Source organism: Arachis stenosperma, chromosome 1, assembly GCF_014773155.1.
Source record: "Arachis stenosperma cultivar V10309 chromosome 1, arast.V10309.gnm1.PFL2, whole genome shotgun sequence".
Classification (NCBI taxonomy): Eukaryota; Viridiplantae; Streptophyta; class Magnoliopsida; order Fabales; family Fabaceae; genus Arachis; species Arachis stenosperma.
The window spans coordinates 37,778,447-37,802,919 of NC_080377.1; the positions used below are offsets into that span (position 1 = coordinate 37,778,447).

General features: G+C 36.3%; 1 protein-coding gene across 1 annotated transcript; it reads right to left on the reverse strand.

Annotated features, from left to right (window-relative positions):
• Window positions 1–583: 583 nt before the first annotated feature.
• LOC130939159 (novel plant SNARE 11-like) lies at window positions 584–6,095 on the reverse strand. Its single transcript, XM_057867296.1, has 10 exons — window positions 5,749–6,095; window positions 5,580–5,672; window positions 4,767–4,860; window positions 4,197–4,234; window positions 3,938–4,026; window positions 3,391–3,470; window positions 2,469–2,525; window positions 2,283–2,375; window positions 2,116–2,190; window positions 584–1,120 (listed from the first exon to the last, which is right to left on the reverse strand). Exons 1-10 carry the CDS (start codon window positions 5,823–5,825, stop codon window positions 1,025–1,027), a joined length of 792 nt encoding a protein of 263 aa, XP_057723279.1. The 5' UTR covers window positions 5,826–6,095; the 3' UTR covers window positions 584–1,024.
• Between the last annotated feature and the right edge of the window lie 18,378 nt (window positions 6,096–24,473).

Sequence of the window (24,473 nt, forward strand, 5' to 3'; positions counted from 1 at the left end):
CTCTTTTTTTTATCTAAAATGGACATTATTTTAGTTTGCTAATTATTTTATATTCTAAAAGGAAAAAAATATATATAGTATATTAGTTTTTAAACAATTGATTTGATATTTCACCGGCTTTGTTAGAATCAAGTTTAACATTAGTCATATACTCATAAATAGAACTGAAAAGCCAGTCAGCCGATCCTAGAAGAAAGAGATTGCCCTTAGTCGAAATGAAAATTTACTTTTAGTATACATCTTTTTTCATTAGATTAATTAAATACATATTTTTGAGTTTATAAAATTAGATTATGACTCGTTTTTTTTTTTCCAGGACTTAAATACAATAACTTTTCTTAGTCTAAGGATCCAACTAAAAAGCTTCATAAAAAAAAATTGATTCAAATTTGTACCAATCTATCGATACCTATGGATTAGTTAAACTTTGTTCTAAAGAGAATAGTTTCTTCTCCTAAAAAGAAAAAATATTCCCAAGTACCAAATTCACATCTTAATTACTCTTATTTTCATCCTCAACCCAGCATACCCCAACTGGAGTAAGATGTCCATGTATAAAAATTTGAACTCAAAACCAAACACATGCTTCATGTTAATTAACCAAGAATAATAATAGTAAATAAATCATAGAATGAAAGATTCAATATATGTATGTTACAAGTTTGACAACACTATAATCAACAAAACACTCCTGATGGATCATTTGATTGGCTTTTCCCTATGATTCTATAGCCGGCAGCTTCAGTGAAAAATGTTCAGTTCAAGAAAAATAAATAAATAAATCAAAAGTGCAGGCCTAGGCCCATAGTATATCACTCTTCAGGTTAATCAACCCCTACACTATTTATGTAAAAATAAACAAACCCAACCAATTAATAGCAACACGAATTTTCCAACAGCTGCAGCCAATATCATCATCAAACCAAAGAGCATGTGAATCAATCTCATGAGCTTATCGCAAAGTCTATCTTCGATCATTTTACTGTCTCTCTCTGAGCACATCACAGTTGTTAATTCTGATTACTTAACTGTGACTTTGACTCCAAAGCAGTCTTCTGTTCATGGCTGGAGGAGCTAATCCGGGAATGTCTCGGATGTCCTTGTTGTTTGGGTGTACAAGCTGAAAATTTGAGAGACAAACTTAACACGATTAGAGACAATAAACAAAAATTAAATAAATAAATTAAGAAAACAGAACAACAACAAGCAGTTTAGCAAGTGCATTGCAGAGGTGGCCTTCGGAACCTAGTCCTAGCAGAAAAAATGAACCAAGGGGATGTTCAAGAAAAGAGTTGACTTACATGGGCTTATTCTTCCTCATATACCAAGTCAATTCACTCTTCTCTACCATTAGATAGAGTATGGGACCAAATAGAATTGGATCCAAAATCCAATCAAATGGTGGAGGAAAATGAGTTTGCTCCATGTACGAGAAATAGAAAGTACCAAAAACATTTCTTTTAACATTACACTTATAGATCTCAAAATGTATTAAGACTAACTTTTATTTTGGTACATTTTAGACAATGTAAGGCTATCTTCCATTTTAGTACATTTACTTGGCATTTGTTCATTGTTAACAAACTCAAACAAGTAGATCTTGAAATGCCTTTTGTTTGCTCTGCCAACAACAATGATCATATGTGAGAAATTTCTTGTGATTATCATCACACAGCAGCACAGGTAGTACATTTACTCAGCATTTCTCTTGAAGTGCTTTTTGGTTTGCTCTCCCCGAAATTAAGGACAATATGTGAGAAATTTCTTATCATTATCACAAGCAAACAAACCTTGGTACACATCATATCAAAAGTACCTAAAAACTACAACCATGGATCTTTAATGGAGATAGGCAATCAAAAACTGGATACAACGTGAAGACTTGAAGATGGAACTATGGATGTTCTTTCTCAAGATTAATCAACAGATCAATAGTATGCTTGATATGCAACAAAAAAAAATGATCCCATTGTCAAGCAACATATACCATGAGTAAACAATTAACCTAAGTTCCGATAAATTAATGTTGAAACATGACAATAATAGAAGATAATGATTCTGAATTAAACAACGAGATTTAAGAAGTGAACTACTCTTACAGTCATATGGTCATACCTTTACAATAATGATAGCAACTACTCCAGCTACAATAAGGAAAAGTAATCCCATAATACACTTGTCAGTAGCAACCTGTTGAAAAATCTCCAGTGAGTTAAAAAAATGAAAGCTTCCTATAGAAACTATATTCTACATAAAATGAACGGGATCCTGTAGAAATTGACCTGCCTACCGATTTCCTTGACCAACTGAGAGGCTCTCTTTATAGAGAAATGGATAGAATCCAATTCATTGACAATTCTGCTCATTTGTTCTGTCTAAACAAGGAAGCAAATACAGCCCTTAGTTCCCCAGTCAAATTCATTTTTTTTTTTTAAAGAGAACAGGTAGAATGAGCCTAGGTTTCATACCTGAGCCTTCAGAGCTGCTGCAGTCTCTGTACCGACAGTTATTGTTTCTTGAACAACCTGTTAATGCAAGTAGATTCAAATAAATAAATTTCCATCAGACATGTTCTCCAATTTACCCTCAGAGACGTGGAGCTGCATTTAAATATCCAGATTTTTTTTCAATAAAAAGTTCAAATATCCAGATTATTAACACAAACACTCTTTTAACTATTTCTTCCTCTATCCTTCATGCAATCACATTAAGTGGAGCAAAGAGACTGAGAGTTTAGTTGTGGTCTAAAGGTGAGTGCACATAAAATCCAAATTTTTCCACATTAATCAAACGAGGTGCATGAATAACATCACATGGTAGAAGATTTTAAAGTACTATCACAAAGAAACATTAAGATCCAGCATTGACGATGCAAAAGGAATATGCTACCTTTGAATATGAAAATAAAAAAAGAACAAAAAGAATGAAATATTTTTACTATGCCTCCTCAAACAAATTTCACTGATTTTGAGATTTTGAAATACCCAATAGAAGAATTACAGGAGATGTGTAAACAATAATCAAATTTTCTCCAGCTTGTGTTTGAGATGGAGATGCTTCAGGACCATAAAATTAAACTGGTACAGAATTACATATATAACTACAGTGTATTCATAAATTTAATCAGCAAGGAAGTGTTGTGAAGAAATGACGAAATTTTCCTGGGATATTTAGGAAGCAAATGATGAGGTGTAAAATAAACAACACCACAAACAATGAGATACAAATAAGAAACATCAAGATGGGAAGATAAAATGGTAAAGCTGGTAACAACGTTTTCAAGTCCGACCTTAGTTAAAGTATACAAGCATGATTTGTGGAACTAAGCTGTCAACTTAGCAAACAATAAAATGAGTAGAAATTGAAACACTACATAAGAAATAAAATAACCTTCTTTCCCCTCTCGATGGCTTGATCTGTCTCATCCATCATCCGATTCCCATTATCCATTAGCTGTTGATTTGTCATTGCTGTAAAGGAAATGTTTACATGACAAATGTGCTAGATTAATCGAATCGTTATTGTAAAAAAGAATTTCAGCTAAGTAGAGAAATGAACACATTTTTACAGTGCATGCTTAGTTTAGAGAAGAATATTAGAGACGAATGACAATCTTTCTTTCTGTCCACGTTTTTAATGTATGCTCCCCATCCCCCCACACCCACCAATTGCATCAAGATTTGCATCGACTTGATGATGTCTCAATCAAATTAACACCACATTGAACTATATATAACAAGCACAACAAAAAGCATTCCTCTACCACATATGAGCTGAAAAATATTTATTGATTGAAAAAACATAAACAACTAAGCTTGTTCTATTACTTATTTCTGCATCTACTAAAACAAATTGATAACAGAATTTTCATTTATTTTGCTTCTGAAAACATGTTATATCTATGATACATGAATGCTAGAATAAACCATAATCTTACATGATGCTAACAAGACATTTTCTTCTGCAAAACCTTCATTGGCTCCCTCAAACAGCTCAATTTTCTTATTCTCAATATTTGAAGCATATCTGTGTTGCAATAAAATCATGTAATTGTCAATCAATACCATCAAGGAGATCATGCTACTCATGCAACAACGATCTGACTTCAACATTCAATGGACGTTGAAGCCATATGATATGATCATGGGAAAATTTTATGCATGCCAAACAGGCAAACACTTACTACTATTACTTACTGTTTTTTCAAAGCGACATATGAATTGAGCTCTTTGATCTGCAACAGAAGACAGCAAATGCAGAAACATTCATCAGTTAAGTTGATTGATTTCAATGATAATTTAAGGAGAATGTACCAAAGATAACAACTGGTAGCAAAAACAGAAACTTAGGCTGCGTTTGATAACACAAGATAAGACACTGAGAATAAGACAGGACAGAGACACAAAAATTAGTATTTTTGTATTTTGTTTCGTAATAAAATAGAACAAATTATAAAAGTCTAATTTATTTTCATTTTTTTTATTCAAAAAATTTGGAAAGCAAAATATAATAATAAAAAATATAATTATAAAAAATTAACAAGAATAATAAAAGAAAAAATAAAAAATAAGTTGTGTCTCTTGTTAGTATATTTGTGTCTTTCCTGCCAGGATGGACACAAAATACATTAATTCAGTATCTTTGGATACAATATCTCTATCCATGTCTCATCTGCCAAATACAATTTTGTGTCTCTGTATCCCTATTTCAGTGTCCTGTGCCTGTAAACAAACACAGCCTTAAGGTTTCTAGAGCTAACATCTCACCATGGACTGCTTCTTGTCATTCAACATTTTGGTGGTTTCTCTGTCAAAATTAGCCTCCAAAGCTTTCACCTCTTTATCGAACTCTTTTATAAGACTGAAAAAGTATACCCAACCATACATACATACAAGCACTTCAGTGAGACAGTGACCATAGAGAGTAAAACCAAAACCTCAATTCTTAAAAGGTTGTGATTGTTCATGCTCAGTGACTAGCTATGCTTCCAAAACTAATGGTTTCATGAAAGTAACAAAAACAAAGCTTTAGAAAGCACCAAACAACAACACATTTGTCACTGCACACAAACCAAGGGTTGGGTTCTGATGATTTTACATTTAACAAAGATCTGTCAATGGTGGCAATCCCAACTTAATTTGTATTTATTAGCCATTGCCCAAATATCCTAGTCTTAATAAAATGTACAATACACTTTTTTTTTTTCGATAATAAAAATCTGTTATGAAGGGAAGTCTTGGAGCAATGGTTGAGTTGTTTCTGTATGACCTTAAGATTATGGGTTGAAGTCGTAAAAATGGCCCCGGCTGCCCTTTTAATAAAAATTTCTTATAAATCACCTATCAAAGGCACCTTTATGAGGCAGAAAGGATTCAAACCCACATCCTTTTAGATACATTTCGGGTCTCTACACCTGTGCCAACCCTCATTGGCAGTGGAACCTGCTATGTGGTTAACCACAAGCAAGGCAACATGTGAATCACCACCACCACCATCATCATCATCATCATCATCATCATCATCATCATCATCATAATCATGAGAAGATCAAAGAGGTGCGTATTATTAGTGCATTTTACCGTTTGGAGTCGCGCATTTTGTCAGTGAGGTCTTCGAGCTGCCTGCTCTGCCTGCTGGAATCTTTAATCTTGTCAAGCTTCTGGAAGCCATTCCTGCCCAACACCAATAATAGGGAATTCAGAATCAGAATCAGAATCAGTTGGAAATTGGTAAGGTTAGTGAGATTACGCTAGAGAGCGGAAATTATCGGCTATGCGGCCATCGATCTCTGCGAGTTCCTCACTGATAGCTGACAATTGATCCATTTTTACCAATACAAAAACGAGATCTAATTGATCCCACACACCAAGGAGATGAAAATGAAAATGAGGATTTGAAATTATATAGTGATTGGTATACTTAAGTCTTCCTAAGTCAAACCCGCAGGGCTGATTCGGATTGAGAATCAGAGATTGAGAGAGAAAAAACTAATGCAGCATTGGATCCAATGAAATCTCAACAGGGAAACAAGTGTAACTGTATGGAGTAGTGTCGCCTTCTTCAGGAGAATGAGATAGACTGCTGACCCCCGTCCCTCGTGAACCGTGATTTTAAACTTATTTTTACCGAAAGATTCCTAAGGATTTTATTTCTAACAAAGATGTCAAAACAATAAATTGGTAAATACCAAATTGATATTTAAAAGATTTTGGAGCTAATAAAATAGTACTTAATTTTTGTTATTTATAAAATAGTTTTGGAAAGATTTTAAAATTTGACAAAATTATCTAACTATAAAAAAATAATATCACAGTGAAGTTGATGTGACCGTTGAAAAAGAGCTCCAATAATAATAAAGAGCTCTGACAACATTTCCAATGTTCTTCTTCTTCTTTGCCATAATGAAAGGAGACACGGCGGCGAGGTGCTGCCATGGCAGAGGAGACCTTCTTCTTCTTTTTCATGGTGGAAGGGAACGCAGCGATGAGGTGCCACCATGGCAGAGGGGACACGAAAGGGACGCAGCTGCGTGTTGAAGAAGAAAAAGTGGCGAATACAAGAACGCGGCGAGATACTACCATGGTGGAAGGGGAGAGAAAAGGAGACACAACTGCGTGTTGAAGAAGAAGAGATGGCGAACATGAAGAATGCGGCTAGGTGCAACGGCGTGCCATGGCGGTCTTCTTCTTCAGCTGCCATGGCGAAAGGAGACATAACAGTGTGTTGAAGAAGAAGCGGCAGCAAACACGAAGAATGCGGCGAGGTGCAACGGCGTGCCATGGCACCCTTTTTTTTAGCTGCCATGGCGGAAGCGGACGCAACGACGTGTTAAAAAAAAAAGAAACAGCAAACACAAAGAAGAAGAAGGTCACTAAAAACGTTGCCAAGATTCTCTATCATCATTGGAGCTCTCTTCCGACGGCCACATCAGTGTTTTCTGTTCACTTGACATCATTCTTTCACGGTTGGATGATTTTATCAAATTTTAAAATCTTTCAAAAGTTATTTTTTTTAGTAACAAAAGTCAAGTACTATTTTATCAGCGTCGAAATCTTTTGGATACCAATTTAGTATTTATCTTAACAATAAAAAAAAATTGCTAAAACATATTCGGTGTAAACTTATTTCTTAAATTATACTTGCAAAAAATATATCAAACTTCTATTTCTAAATTTTTTAAATTTTTATCCTTCAAAAATATTTTTATTTGCACCTGATCTTTAAACAACATCTTTTATGTTTTAATTTCATTTTTCAAATAAAAAATGCTTCTCTTAATTGTGTAAAGAAAATTTTTTATTTCATAAAGCATAAATTATTAAAATCATACTTGAAAGTTCACAACATTAACTCTAAAAGATACAAATGATAAATAAGTTTTTGAAATACTTAAAAACATAATAAAAATAATTAGATATTAAATATGCGTTAATGGTCAAATTGGTCTCCAAAAAATTGGTGGATCGTCATTTTCATTCCCGATTAATTTTTTTAATCAAATTAGTTCCCGAAAGATTTAATATCAATCTTGTTTGTCTTTCCATCAAATGTTTAACTCATTTTGTTAACGTTTTCCAGTACAACGTTAAGTCACAGCTCAGCAAGACTAAAACGGCGTTGTTTTGTGGTATTAGTGTGTTTTCATTAAATACAATGTTGTTTCCTCTTATTCCTGAGGCAACTCTTCATCTACATTTAGTTACAACCTCCATTACTGAGTCACTCTTCTTCTTTCACTCAAAACAAATAAAAAATCACCAAACAATGAGAGAAAATGAATAATGAAGCTCCGATCATTAGAATGGCTAAGGAAGCAATCATCGGCGACGCTTTACAGAGTGCGACTGTACACTTGTTCGTTTTAGTCTTTAGGCCACCATTTCACTGTCATGGTGGGTGCTGTCTGTAAACATCGAGTAATTAGTAAATAATTAATTAATAAATTAATTATTATTCAAAGAAATTAAGAAATTAAATTTGATAAATTAGAAGAGTAAAAATATTTAAAATATAAATTTCAACGCTAATTTTAAAAATTTTGACCCAAAATCGGACTAACAAGCTAAACTGATTGAACCGGGCCTATATTAGACCCAAGGCTCAACTTATATAAACCCAAAGTTAGGCTTTTTAGCCACAAAACCACTTCTACTATGAGCTCCACGCTGAAATGGTGAAGGGAGACAAAACCTAACCAAAGCACTATTCATCATCATCTTTGATCATACATAACTTTCAATTTAGAGCTCTAATTGACGAGCCGTTTGTTATCACGCGTTCGTCTCGTCGAGCTGTTTGATTCTAACTAAACAAAGAGGTAAGGATCTCAGATTTTTGGGCCTAGTTCTCCACCCTTTTTTGCATTTTTGGTTTGATATTGAGATATTTTGATAATTTTGGTGATTTAGGTGGAATCTAACATTGGATAATTATTGAATTTTACCCTAATCATCAATGGGTAAGATAAGAAAACTCTAAACTCTTGTAGTTTGTCCAATTTTGTGAACACTAGTGTTAAATGTGGTGAATTGTATAGATTAGATTGAAATTGTGTTGAATTGGAGTTGAATAAGTGAACTGGAGCGCTTGGAACTTAGCTTTGGGTGGCTGAAATTTATTCGGATTGATTTGGAGTTTTTGAAGTTTTTTTTTTTTGGAATGGGAGTTTTTGAAGCTTGAAGTTCAGTGTTTTGAGCTTTAGGAGAAATTGGTTAAGGTATGATTTTGGTTTCTCATAATTAATATATAATGTTGCGTGAAAACTTAAGTTAGTTGTTCGTAAGATAGGTTGTACTCTGTGGACTTGTGGATTGTTGTTTGTAAATTGAAATTGTATGTTGATTTGAGTGTGGAATGAGTTGGTATGATGGAGTTTTGATATTATCCTATGGAATGATGGTAATTCTTGATTTTTAATAATGATTGATGAGAGGTGTTATTTGATTTTGAATGATGGATTTTTGAGTGAAAATTATTGAATAAATTGGTTGAGGAGTGCTTAATAGTGTAGAGGAATGTTTTTGGTATTGCTGAGATTTAATGATTATTAATGAAAATGTTGAGTCGAAAGGAATACTATTGATGGAATTGATGAATTTGCATGTTGGTATGTCGGGGAGTAACTGGAAGGTGTGTGAACGTGATTGAGGGACATTTTGTGCTATTTTGGTTAGGAAACATTTGGTTTTGAATTGGAGACTTTGGAAAAATTAGAGGTTTTGGTATTTTGGTAAAATCCAAATTTTTTGACCGAATTCGGCAGGGCATAACTTGGCTTCCAAACCCCTAAATTTTGTAAAACTTATCTTGAATGAAAATTGGGTTCGTGAAGGTTTTAACATTCCAAGAATAGGCTAAAAATGATTTTTTTTTTTTACGAAAACGTTATGCGCGTTCGAAGTTGGGTGTGTAAATCTCATTTTTGCAACTTAGCAGGTTTTTTAGAAAATTTTGATGCATGCGTACGCGGGAGACGCCATGCGTATGTGAATATACAAATTTTTAGATTTATGCATACGCGGAAGGCATGCGTACGCATGACACCCTGTTTTGCAGAAAGTGTATTTTTGAGTTTTTAAACCATTTTACTAGTTTTCCAAACCTCACTAACTTCTATTTAATTCTTAAAGGCTAATTTTTAGACTATGGAAGAAGACTAAAATTATTGAGAAGGTTAAACTGAAGTGAAAGGAGGTTTGTGAAGAAAAGAATTTAATTAATGAAGTGTTGAAAATGCTGAATGGGATATGATTGATGGTGATGATGAGGATTAATTTTAATTATGATTTTTGAATGAATTAAAATGATATTGAGAATGAATTTTGAAATGAGATACTTGGACAGTAGCAAGGGCTGTGGTTTGTCCCACTTGCTCCGGGTTAGTAATTGAGATACTTGGGCAGTAGAAAGGGTTGTGGTTCATCCCACTTGCTCCGGGTCAGTGATTGAGACACCTGGGCAGTGGCAACAGTAGTAGTTTATTTTACTTGCTCTGGGTTAAGTTTGTAAACACCGGTCTGGTTAGTATGTAGTAGTAGTTGTTCGTTCCACTTGCTCTGGGTTAAGCGGGTAGTATGCAAGGGTCGTGGCTTAGTCCCACTTGCTTGGCGATGTGGTGTTTCTGTTCAGGGTTAGCTACTGGACATGTCAAGTTTGCCTATATAACTGACAGATGCGACTCATCAGTCTTAAGACAAGCATACATCATATAGATTTGTATGTTTTGCTTGAGTGTGTATTATTTTGGTTTGCCTATCTGCTTAACAATGCTTATCTACTACTTGCTCTACTTGTTGTATCTGTACCTCCATCTGTGTTTTCTTTATTTGAATTGTATGTGTATATATCTGAGAGACCCCTCATATAGTGGAGGTATGATGAAGGTTGTTCCACTCGATGATTAAGACGTTAAAGAGACAGAAAGTGAAGAATTAGATTACCATTGGAATCCCTTAGATAGATTACTGAGATTTTTGGTTTAGAATAAATTTTTAAGTTTGATTCTGAGTGTCGAATTTCGAAGAATGTCTTTGACTTTTTTGAAACCTTATATATTATCTAGTGGGCACCTGAACTATACTACGAACCCCTGATTCTCATTCCATATATATTTTGCTGTTTTCAGATGCAGGTCAAAAGGCACCTCATTGAGCGTCTGGAAATTCTCTACAAACAAAGATTTCATTTTGAGTTGTTATATTTTGTGATTAGGCTATGTATATATGTAAATAGATTTTCCGTCCTGTATATTTTGTAGTTTGTCCCTCTTTAAGGTTGACTTAGAGAAGCATGTATATTAATTGGAGGTTTGGGATGTTTTGTATATATATATATATATATACACACTCTGGCGAGCCTTAGCTTCGCAGGTTCGAGTCTGGAGCTTGATATTTGTATCTTTTGGAAACTTTAATCTTTATATATGCTTTATCCTTCCCTTCGATCTTAAGTATCCGTTTTACGTTTATCTGGACGAGTGTGATGTGATTTTTTGTTTTGATTTTGTTTAACTTCTTTTTCAAGGCTTCTAGTTATAAATTCTTTCAACTATATTTATATACATATTTTCTTCTAGAGGTCGTAATACTTCGCCACCTCTACTTTACGACTTAAGCATAAGACTCTATGTGGTAGGGTGTTACATTATGGTATCAGAGCTGTTTGTTCCTATAGAGCCTGAGGGACAGACTGACTATGCTTCTGGACATACTTTGGGTTATGTGTATATGCTACTGAAGATATCTGACTGATATATGTAGCATACTTGTTCATGAGCATGCATTTGAAACTTTGAAGCACTAATCTTAAGATATTAAGACTGATCCACCTTGATATCAATTGTTTGGTGTGAACAGGAACCAAATGGCATCTCACGGACCTGTGCGAGGTACTCAAAGAGAAATTTCCGTGGTAGAACTGGCGTGAGGATGTCAAGATGGGAACTTTGGTGCTGGTATAAGCAACGTAGTTCGAGCCTATAGGTCCATGACCCTTGCTTAAGATTGGCCCACCTCAGTTTAATGGAAATTTCAATGCTTTGGAGGCTGATGGGTGGTTGCGAGACGTGGAAAATTTTTTACAAACTCAGCGTGTTCACGAAGTACAGTCTGTAGAGATAGTAATCCATATGTTAAAGGAAGATGCTAAGCATTGGTGGCAAGAGGTATGTTGTACCTTGCTGGTGGAAGTAATTGATATTCCCAGGAATAAGTTCAAGACGGAGGTTTACGGAAAATATTTCTCGCAAGCAATTCGCACTGCAAAGAAGTTGGAGCTAATCCAGCTAAAGCAGGAGGATATGTCTGTTACTGAGTATACCCAAGAATTTAACAACTTGTGTCATTTCTCAAAGACTTTTCAAGAAAATCCAACTAATTATGAAGAATGGGCTTCTGCTTAGTACGAGAAGGGACTCAGGAAGGATTTATTCAATTGCATATATCCATAAAGGATAAGGAGTTTTACTGAGTTGGTTAACAAGAGCCAGCTCATGGAAGATTGCTCCATGAAGTGGGCATTAATGTTGGAAGGCTATGATGAGACTACTACAGATGAGTCGCGTAGGTTTGGGATAGGTCATTGCTGTTGTTGTAGGTTACCAGGGCATATGTCTAGGGATTGTCCATGGTGGACGAAATTGTGATCACATCAATGTAGTATTCTTTGTTGTTGTATGGAATCCTTATTATGGCACTTATGTGTGGACACAACTCCGTTCAACTAACCAGTAAGTGTACTGGGTCATCCAAGTAATACCTTACGTGAGTAAGGGTCGATCCCACAGAGATTGTTGGTATGAAGCAAGCTATGGTCATCTTGTAAATCCCAGTCAGGAGGATAAAATTATGGAATTTAGAAAATCAAATATGATTAATAAAAATAAACAGAAAATAAAATGGATAGAGATACTTATGTAAATCAATAGTGGAAATTTCAGATAGGCGTATGGAGATGTTGTGCTCCTCTTGAATCTCTACTTTCTTATTACATTCATCCAATCCTTCTTACTCCTTTCCATGGCAAGCTGTATGTAGGGCATCACCGTTGTCAATGGCTACATCCCATCCTCTCAGTGAAAACGTTCCTATGCTCTGTCACAGCACGGCTAATCATCTGTCGGTTCTCAATCAGGTTGGAATAGAATCCCTTGATTCTTTTACGTTTGTCATCACGCCCAGCCTTCAGGAGTTTGAAGCTCGTCACAGTCATTCAATCCCAGAATCCTACTCGGAATACCATAGACAAGGTTTAGACTTTCCGGATCCTCATGAATGCCGCCATCTATCTAGCTTATACCACGAAGATTCTGTTGGGGAATCTAAGAGATATGCGCCCGGCCTAGAGTAGAACGGAAGTGGTTGTCAGTCACGCGCGTTCATAGGTGAGAATGATGATGAGTGTCACAGATCATCACATTCATCAAAGTTAAGTGCAACGTATATCTTGGAATAAGAATAAAAGAGAATTGAATAGAAAGTAATAGTAATTGTATTGAAACTTGAGGTACAGCAGAGGTCCACACCCTTAATCTATGGTGTGCAGAAACTCCACTGTTGAAAATACATAAGTGAAAGGTTCAGGCATGGCCGAATGGCCAGCCCCCAAAACGTGATCACAGGATTCAAAATACAATCCAGGATGAGATTATGATAGTAAAAAGTTCTATTTATAATAAACTAGCTCCTAGGGTTTACATGAGTAATGAGTAAGTAATTGATGCATAAATCCACTTCCGGGGCCCACTTGGTGTATGTTTGGGCTGAGCTTGATCTATTCATGAGCTGAGGCTTTTATTGGAGTTGAACTCCAAGTTATAACGTGTTTTGGGCGTTCAACTCCGGATCATGACGTGTTTTTGGCGTTTAACTCCAGACAGCAGCATGTACTTGGCGTTCAACGCCAAGTTACGTCATCAATTTTCGAATAAAGTATGGACTATTATATATTGCTGGAAAGCTCTGGATGTCTACTTTCCAACGCCGTTGAGAGCGCTCCATTTGGAGTTCTGTAGCTCCAGAAAATCCATTTTGAGTGCAGGGAGGTCAGATTCCAACAGCATCAGCAGTCCTTTTGTTAGCCTTTTTCAGAGTTTTGCTCAAGTCCCTCAATTTCAGCCAGAAATTACCTGAAATCACAGAAAAACACACAAACTCATAGTAAAGTCCAGAAATGTGAATTTAACATAAAAACTAATGAAAACATCCCTAAAAGTAGCTTGAACTTACTAAAAACTACCTAAAAACAATGCCAAAAAGCGTATAAATTATCCGCTCATCACAACACCAAACTTAAATTGTTGCTTGTCCCCAAGCAACTGAAAATCAAATAGGATAAAAAGAAGAGAATATACTATAAATTCCAAAATATCAATGAATATTACTTATAATTAGATGAGCGGGACTTGTAGCTTTTTGCTTCTGAACAGTTTTGGCATCTCACTTTTTCCTTTGAAGTTTAGAATGATTGGCTTCTCTTAGGAACTTAGAATTTCGAATAGTGTTATTGATTCTCCTTGTTAAGTATGTTGATTCTTGAACACAGCTACTTATGAGTCTTGGCCGTGGCCCTAAGCACTTTGTTTTCCAGTATTACCACCGGATACATAAATGCCACAGACACATAACTGGGTGAACCTTTTCAGATTGTGACTCAGCTTTGCTAGAGTCCCCAGTTAGTGGTGTCCAGAGCTCTTAAGCACACTCTTTTTGCTTTGGATCACGACTTTAACCACTCAGTCTCAAGCTTTTCACTTGGACCTTCATGACACAAGCACATGGTTAGGGACAGCTTGATTTAGCTGCTTAGGCCTGGATTTAATTTCCTTGGGCCCTCCTATCCATTGATGCTCAAAGCTTTGGATCCTTTTTACCCTTGCCTTTTGGTTTTAAGGGCTATTGGCTTTTTCTGCTTGCTTTTTCTTTTTCTTTCTATTTTTTTTTCGCCACTTTTTTTTTTCAAGCTTTTGCTTCTTCACTACTTTTTCTTGCTTCAAGAATCAATTTCATAATTTTTCAGATCATCAATAACATTTCTCTTTGTTCATCATTCTTTCAAGAGCCAACAATTTTAACATTCATAAACAACAAGATCAAAAATATGCACTGTTTAAGCATTCATTCAGAGAACAAAAAAGTATTGTCACCACATCAATATAATTAAACTAAATTCAAGGATAAATTCGAAATTCATGAACTTCTTGTTCTTTTGAATTAAAACATTTTTCATTTAAGAGAGGTGAAGGATTAATGGATTTTATTCATAGCTTTAAGACATAGTTACTACATACTAATGATCATAAAGTAGAGACATAAAATATAGATAGACATGAAGCATAAAAACCGAAAAACAAAGAAATCAGAACAAGGAATGAGTCCACCTTAGTGGCGTCTTCTTCTTGAAGGACCAATGATGTTCTTAAGCTCTTCTATGTCCCCTCCTTGCCTTTGTTGCTCCTCCCTCATTACTTTTTTATCTTCTCTTATTTCATGGAGAATGATGGAGTACTTTTGTCCTTATTCCTGCTCATATGAAAGAGAAGAAAACAAGAAAAGAAAGAGGAATCCTCTATGTCACAGTATAGAGATTCCTTTATGTTAGTAGAAGAAGAAAGGGGAGGAGAGTGAAGAAGAATGGGTTCGGATATTTAGATGAAGAGAGGTGAAGAGAAGTGTTAGTAAATAATTAAATAAATAGAAGAGGAGAAGGGATAGTGAATTTCGAAAATAAATTTTTTTTTTTAAAAAAAAGAGTTAGTAATTTCGAAAATTGGATAAGAAATAAGATTAAATTTAAATTAAAAATAATTAAATTAATTAAAAAGAATTTTGAAAAAGGATGAGATATTTTCGAAATTAGAGAGGGAGAAGTAGTTAGTTGGTTTTGAAAAAGATAAGAAGCAAACAAAAAGTTAGTTAGTTGATTGAAAAAGATTTGAAATTTTAATTTTAAAAAGATAAGAAGATAAGAAGATAGATAAGATAATTTTTTTTTTGAAATCAAATTTTTGAAAAAGATAAGATTTTTAAGAAAAAGATATTTTGAAAAAGATTTAATTTTTAAAATGACTTAACTAACAAGAAACTACAAGATAAGATTCTAGAATTTAAAGATTGAACCATTCTTATCAAGAAAGTAACAAACTTCAAATTTTTGAACCAATCACATTAATTGTTAGCTAATTTTCGAAAATTAGATATAAAAGATAAGAAAAAGATTTTTGAAAAATAATTTTTAAAATTTTCGAAAAATAGAAAAAAAATGAAAAAAATATGATTTTTGAAAAAGATTTTGAAAAGATAAGATTTTTAAAATTGAAAATTTGACTTGACTTGTAAGAAACAGCTAATTTTTAAAATTTTTTTGACCAAGTCAACCCAAAATTTCGAAAATTTGGAGAAAATTAAGGAAAAGATATTTTTTTGAATTTTTTGAATTTTTAATGATGAGAGAGAAAAACATAAAAATGACCCAAAACATGAAAATTTTGGATCTAAACACATGATGCATGCAAGAATAATATGAATGTCAAGATGAACACCAAGAACACTTTGAAGATCATGATGAACATCAAGAACATCTTTTTGAAAAATTTTTGATGCAAAGAAAACATGCAAGACACCAAACTTAGAAATTTTTCATGTTTAGACTCTATGAATGCAAGAATGCATATGAAAAACACCATACAACACAAAACAAGAAAATATGAAGATCAAACAAGAAAGTTCATCAAGAACAACTTGAAGATCATGATGAACACTATGAATGCATGAATTTTTCGAAAATTTTATGCAAGAAAAAGATGAACATGCAATTGACACCAAACTTATGACTTGACACAAGACTCTAACAAGAAACACAAAATATTTTTTGATTTTTTTTTATGAATTTCTAATTTTTTTTTGTATTTTATTTGATTTTTTTTTCGAAAAACATATATGAAAAAGAAAATAAGAAATTCAAAATTTTTAATATGAATTCCAAGAATCATGCAATGTTAGTCTAAAGCTTCGGTCCAGGAATTAGACATGGCTTAATAGCCAGCCAAGCTTTTGTAAAAGCTCCGGTCCAAAATACTAGACATGGCCAATGGCCAGCCAAGCTTTAGAATACATAGTTCAAGCATGTGAAGAGGAAGCCTCAATCCAAAAGAATTTAGACATGGCTTTACAGCCAGCCAGGCTTCAACATGTTTCATGAAGCTCCAGAATGCATAGTAAAAAAAAATTTTTTGAATAATTTTCGAAAATAGGGAGAAGATTTTGAAAAGATTTTCGGAAAAAAAATTTTTTTTTTTAAATAAAAAATACCTAATCTGAGCAACAAGATGAACCGTCAGTTGTCCATACTCGAACAATCCCCGGCAACGGCGCCAAAAACTTGGTGGACGAAATTGTGATCACATCAATGTAGTATTCTTTGTTGTTGTATGTAATCCTTATTATGGCACTTATGTGTGGACACAACTCCGTTCAACTAACCAGCAAGTGTACCGGGTCGTCCAAGTAATACCTTACGTGAGTAAGGGTCGATCCCACAGAGATTGTTGGTATGAAGCAAGCTATAGTCATCTTGTAAATCCCAGTCAGGAGGATAAAATTATGGAATTTAGAAAATCAAATATGATTAATAAAAATAAACAAAAAATAAAATGGATAGATATACTTATGTAAATCAATAGTGGAAATTTTAGATAGGCGTATGGAGATGTTGTGCTCCTCTTGAATCTCTACTTTCTTATTACATTCATCCAATCCTTCTTACTCCTTTCCATGGCAAGCTGTATGTAGGGCATCACCGTTGTCAATGGCTATATCCCATCCTCTCAGTGAAAACGTTCCTATGCTCTGTCACAGCACGGCTAATCATCTGTCGGTTCTCAATCAGGTTGGAATAAAATCCCTTGATTCTTTTGCGTTTGTCATCACGCCCAGCCTTCAGGAGTTTGAAGCTCGTCACAGTCATTCAATCCCAGAATCCTACTCGGAATACCATAGACAAGGTTTAGACTTTCCGGATCCTCATGAATGCCGCCATCTATCTAGCTTATACCACGAAGATTCTGTTGGGGAATCTAAGAGATATGCGCCCGGCCTAGAGTAGAACGGAAGTGGTTGTCAGTCACGCGCGTTCATAGGTGAGAATGATAATGAGTGTCACGGATCATCACATTCATCAAAGTTAAGTGCAACGTATATCTTGGAATAAGAATAAAAGAGAATTGAATAGAAAGTAATAGTAATTGTATTGAAACTTGAGGTACAGCAGAGCTCCACACCCTTAATCTATGGTGTGCAGAAACTCCACTGTTGAAAATACATAAGTGAAAGGTTCAGGCATGGCCGAATGGCCAGCCCCCAAAACGTGATCACAGGATTCAAAATACAATCCAGGATGAGATTATGATAGTAAAAAGTTCTATTTATAGTAAACTAGCTCCTAGGGTTTACATGAGTAATGAGTAAGTAATTGATGCATAAATCCACTTCCGGGGCCCACTTGGTGTATGTTTGGGCTGAGCTTGATCTATTCACGAGCTGAGGCTTTTATTGGAGTTGAACTCCAAGTTATAACGTGTTTTGGGCGTTCAACTCCGGATCATGACGTGTTTCTGGCGTTTAACTCCAGACAGCAGCATGTACTTGGCGTTCAACGCCAAGTTACGTCGTCAATTTCCGAATAAAGTATGGACTATTATATATTTCTAAAAAGCTCTGGATATCTACTTTCCAACGCCGTTGAGAGCGCGCCATTTGGAGTTCTGTAGCTCCAGAAAATCCATTTTGAGTGCAGGGAGGTCAGATTCCAACAACATCAGCAGTCCTTTTGTCAGCCTTTTTCAGAGTTTTGCTCAAGTCCCTCAATTTCAGCCAGAAATTACCTGAAATCACAGAAAAACACACAAACTCATAGTAAAGTCCAGAAATGTGAATTTAACATAAAAACTAATGAAAACATCCCTAAAAGTAGTTTGAACTTACTAAAAACTACCTAAAAACAATGCCAAAAAGCGTATAAATTATCCGCTCATCAGTCCACGTGGGAGAGATATGGATGCAAATCGATCGCAACAAGGTGGAGGTAATTGTGAAACTGATAACTAAATTTTAAATACATTATAGGACATTGAGACATTGCATTTATTCATACCTAAGATGGAAATAACGAATTAGGACTGGAAGTGTCGAACTTAGGGACGAACATGATTGTACCACATAAAGTGTTACCGTTATGAGGATAACTCCAAGATTGTTATGAGGCGAAAAAAGGGTTTGTGGAATGCAAACTGGTTCTGGATGTTTAATAAAGGGCAGAAGAACTATACGTTGAGATAAAAAGGCGTTACTCTTGGTGGACGAAATTGTGATCCTTAAAGTTGTACTCCTTGTACTTGTATGGAATTTAAAAATTGGCTCTATTGGAATTTATGATCATAACTCCATTCAACTAACCAGCAAGTGCACTGGGTCGTCCAAGTAATACCTTACGTGAGTAAGGGTCGATCCCACGGAGATTATTGGTATGAAGCAAGCTATGGTCACCTTGTAAATATCAGTTAGGCAGATTAAATTGGTTTATGATGAGTTTGAAAATTAATAATAAACAGGAAATAAAAAGGCATAGAAATACTTATGTAAATCAATAGTGGGAATTTCAGATAGGTGTGTGGAGATGCTAGAATCCTTTTGAATCTCTACTTTCTTTATTGCTTTCATCCAATCCTTCTTACTCCTTTCCATGGCAAGCTGTATGTAGGGCATCACCATCATCAATGGCTACTTTTAATCCTCTCGGGAAAATGGTCCTATGCGCTGTCACTGCACGGCTAATCGTCTGGAGGCATCACCCTTGTTGATAGCTACATCCCATCCTCTCAGTGAAAATGGTCCAAATGCTCTGTCACAGCACGGCTAATCATCTGTCGGTTCTCAATCAGGTTGGAGTAGAATCCCTTGATTCTTTTGCGTTTGTCATCACGCCCAGCCTTCAGGAGTTTGAAGCTCGTCACAGTCATTCAATACCGGAATCCTACTCGGAATACCACAAACAAGGTTAGACTTTCCAGATTCCCGGGATCCTACTCGGAATGCCACAGACAAGGTTAGACTTTCCGGATCCCCATGAATGCCGCCATCTATCTAGCTTATACCACGAAGATTCTGTTGGGGAATCTAAGAGATATGTGCCCGGCCTAAAGTAGAACGGAAGTGGTTGTCAGTCACGTGCGTTCATAGGTGAGAATGATGATGAGTGTCACGGATCATCACATTCATCAAGTTGAAGTGCAACATATATCTTGGAATAAGAATAAAAGAGAATTGAATAAAAAGTAATAGTAATTGTATTGAAACTTGAGGTACAGCAGAGCTCCACACCCTTAATCTATGGTGTGCAAAAACTCCACTGTTGAAAATACATAAGTGAAAGGTTCAGGCATGACCGAATGGCCAGCCCCCATGAAGGTGATCAAAAGACCGAATGGTCAAAAGATACCGAATACAATAGTAAAATGTTCTATTTATACTAAACTAGCTACTAGGGTTTATAGAGGTAAGTAATTGATGCATAAATCCACGTCCGGGGCCCACTTGGTGTATGCTTGGGCTGAGCTTGATCTATCCATGAGTTGAGGCTTTTCTTGGAGTTGAACGCCGAGTTATAGCGTGTTTCTGGCGTTCAACTCCGGGTTATGACGTGTTTCTGGCGTTTAACTCCAGACAGCAGCATGTACTTGGCGTTGAGCGCCACTTTACGTCGTCAATTCCCGAATAAAGTATGGACTATTATATATTGCTGGAAAGCTCTGGATGTCTACTTTCCAACGCCGTTGAGAGCGCGCCATTTGGAATTCTGTAGCTCTAGAAAATACATTTTGAGTGCAGGGAGGTCAGATTCCAACAGCATCAGCAGTCCTTTTGTCAGCCTTTTTCAGAGTTTTGCTCAAGTCCCTCAATTTCAGCCAGAAATTACCTGAAATCACAGACAAACACACAAACTCATAGTAAAGTCCAGAAATGTGAATTTAGCATAAAAACTAATGAAAACATCCCTAAAAGTAGCTTGAACTTACTAAAAACTACCTAAAAACAATGCCAAAAAGCGTGTAAATTATCCGCTCATCACAACACCAAACTTAAATTGTTGCTTGTCCCCAAGCAACTGAAAATCAAATAGGATAAAAAGAAGAGAATATACTATAAATTCTAGAATATCAATGAATATTAATTATAATTAGATGAGCGGGACTTGTAGCTTTTTGCTTCTGAACAGTTTTGGCATCTCACTTTTTCCTTTGAAGTTCAGAATGATTGGCTTCTCTAGGAACTTAGAATTTCGGATAGTGTTATTGATTTTCCTAGTTAAGTATGTTGATTCTTGAACACAGCTACTTATGAGTCTTGGCCGTGGCCCTAAGCACTTTTTTCCAGTATTACCACCGGATACATAAATGCCACAGACACATAACTGGGTGAACCTTTTCAGATTGTGACTCAGCTTTGCTAGAGTCCCCAGTTAGAGGTGTCCAGAGCTCTTAAGCACACTCTTTTTGCTTTGGATCATGACTTTAACCACTCAGTCTCAAGCTTTTCACTTGGACCTGCATGACACAAGCACATGGTTAGGGACAGCTTGATTTAGCCGCTTAGGCCTGGATTTTATTTCCTTTGGGCCCTCCTATCAATTGATGCTCAAAGCCTTGGATCCTTTCTACCCTTGCCTTTTGGTTTTAAGGGCTATTGGCATTTTCTGCTTGCTTTTTCCTTTTTTTTTTCGCAAGCTTTTGCTATTCACTGCTTTTTCTTGCTTCAAGAATCAATTTCATGATTTTTCAGATTGTCAATAACATTTCTCTTTGTTCATCATTCTTTCAAGAGCCAACAATTTTAACATTCATAAACAACAAGATAAAAAATATGCACTGTTTAAGCATTCATTTAGAAAACAAAAAGTATTGTCACCACATCAATATAATTAAATTAAATTCAAGGATAAATTCGAAATTCATGTACTTCTTGTTCTTTTGAATTAAAAACATTTTTAATTTAAGAGAGGTGAAGGATTCATGGAATTTATTCATAGCTTTAAGACATAGTTACTACATACTAATGATCATGAAGTAGCGACACAAAATATAGATAAACATAACATAGAAACCGAAAAACAGAAAGAAATAAGAACAAGGAATGAATCCACCTTAGTGGCATCTTCTTCTTGAAGGATCAACAATGTCCTTAAGCTCTTCTATGTCCCTTCCTTGCCTTTGTTGCTCCTCCCTCATTGCTCTTTGGTCTTCTCTTATTTCATGGAGAATGATGGAGTGCTCATGATGTTCCACCCTTAATTGTTCCACATTGTGGCTTAAATCTTCTAAGGAAGTGTTGAGTTGTTCCCAATAGTTGTTGGGAGGAAAGTGCATCCCTTGAGGCATCTCAGGGATTTCTTGATGATGAGCTTCCTCATGCATTTCTTGAGAACCGTGGAGTGTCTCTCTTGCTTGCTCCATCCTCTTCTTGGTGATGGGCTTATCCTCTTCAATGGAGATGTCTCCTTCTATGATAACTCCAGCTGAGTAACATAGATGGCAAATAAGGTGAGGAAAAGCTAGCCTTGCCATGGTGGAGGGCTTTTCGGCTATTTTGTAGAATTCATTGGAGATGACTTCATGAATTTCTACTTCCTCTCCAATCATGATGCTATGAATCATGATGGCCCGATCCACAGTAACTTCAGATCGGTTGCTACTGGGAATGATGGAGCGTTGAATGAACTCCAACCATCCTCTAGCTACAGGCTTGAGGTCCAGTCTTCTTAGTTGGACTGGCTTGCCTTTGGAGTCTCTCTTCCATTGAGCTCCTTCCACACATATGTCTATAAGGACTTGGTCCAACCTTTGATTAAAGTTGACCCTTCTAGTGTAGGGGCGTTCATCTCCTTGCATCATGGGCAAGTGGAACGCCAACCACACATTCTCCGGACTAAAATCTAAGTATTTCCCCCGAACCATTGTGAGATAATTCTTTGGACTCGGGTTCATACTTTGATCATGGTTCCTAGTGATCCATGCATTGGCATAGAACTCTTGAACCATTAAGATTCCGACTTGTTGCATGGGGTTGGTTAGGACTTTCCAACCTCTCCTTCGGATCTCATGTCGGATCTCCAGATACTCATTTTTCTTGAGCTTGAAAGGGACCTCAGGGATCACTTTCTTCTTTGCCACAACATCATAGAAGTGGTCTTGATGGCTTTTGGAGATGAATCTTTCCATCTCCTATGACTCGGAGGTGGAAGCTTTTGTCTTCCCTTTTCCTTTTCTAGAGGATTCTCCGGCCTTAGGTGCCATTGATGGTAATGGAAAAAACAAAAAGCTTATGCTTTTACCACACCAAACTTAAAATATTGCTCGCCCTCGAGCAAGAGAAGAAAGAAGAGAAGAAGAAGAAGAAGAAAATGGAGGAGAGTGAGGGGAGATGGATTCGGCCAAGGTATAGTAGAGGGGGTAGTGTTGTGTGAAAATGAAGTAGAATGGAAGGGTATATATAGGGAGAGGGGAGAAGGTAGGTTCGGCCATTTAGGGTGGGATTGGGTGGGAAAATATTTTTGAATTTTGAAGGTAGGTGGGGTTTATGGGGAAGAGTGGATGGATGTGAGTGGTGAATAGGTGATTGGGAAGAGAGATTGAGGTGATTGGTGAAGGGTTTTTGGGAAGTGTGACATGGGGAAGAGTAAAATAGGATTAGGAGGTAAGGTGGGAATATAGTAGGTGGGGATCCTGTGGGGTCCACAGATCCTGAGGTGATCCTGTGGGGTCCACAGATCCTGAGGTGTCAAGGAATTCCATCCCTGCACCAAATAGGCATGTAAAATGCCTTTGCACACCATTCTGGCGTTTAAACGCCGAGTGGTACACATTCTGGGCGTTCAACGCCCATATGTAACATGTTTCTGGCGTTGAACGCCAGTTTCATGCTTGTTACTAGCGTTCAGCGCCAGTTTCATGCTTGTTACTGGCGTTCAGCGCCAGCTTTTCTTCTAGGCACATTCCTGGCGTTCAAACGCCAGAATGTTGCTTATTTCTGGCGTTCAGCGCCAGATTCATGCTCTGTTCTGGCATTGAGCGTCAGCCAGATGCTCCTTACTGGCGTTGAACGCCAGTCTGTGCTTCCTCCAGGGTGTGATTTTTCTTTTGCTGTTTTTGATTCTATTTTTAATTTTTATATTTTTTTCGTGACTCCACATGATCATGTACCTAATAAAACACAAAATAGAATAAAATAAAATAAAAATTAGATAAATAAAATTGGGTTGCCTCCCAACAAGCGCTTTTTTAATGTCAATAGCTTGACAGTGGGCTCTCATAGAGCCACAAAGGTGATCAGGTCAATGTTGTATAGTCCCAACACCAAACTTAGAGTTTGGATATGGGGTCTTAACACCAAACTTAGAGTTTGGTTGTGGCCTCCCAACACCAAACTTAGAGTTTGATTGTGGGGGCTCTTCTTGACTCTGAACTGAGAGAAGCTCTTCATGCTTACTCTCTTTTGTCACAGAGGGATGGCCATGTGCCTTAAACACAAGGTAGTCCCCATTCAATTGAAGGACTAATTCACCTCTGTTGACATCTATTACAGCTCCTGCTGTAGCTAGGAAAGGTCTTCCAAGGATGATGCATTCATTCTCTTCCTTCCTAGTATCTAAGATTATGAAATCAGCAGGGATGTAAAGGCCTTCAACCTTTACTAACACGTCCTCTACTATTCCATAAGCTTGTCTCAATGACTTATCTGCCAATTGTAATGAGAACAAGGCAGGTTGTACCTCAATGATCCCCAGCTGCTCTATTACAGAGAGTGGCATAAGATTTATCCCTGACCCCAGATCACACAGAGCTTTTGCAAAGGTCATGGTGCCTATGGTACAAGGTATTAAGAACTTGCCAGGATCTTGTTTCTTTTGAGGTAGAGTTTGCTGAATCC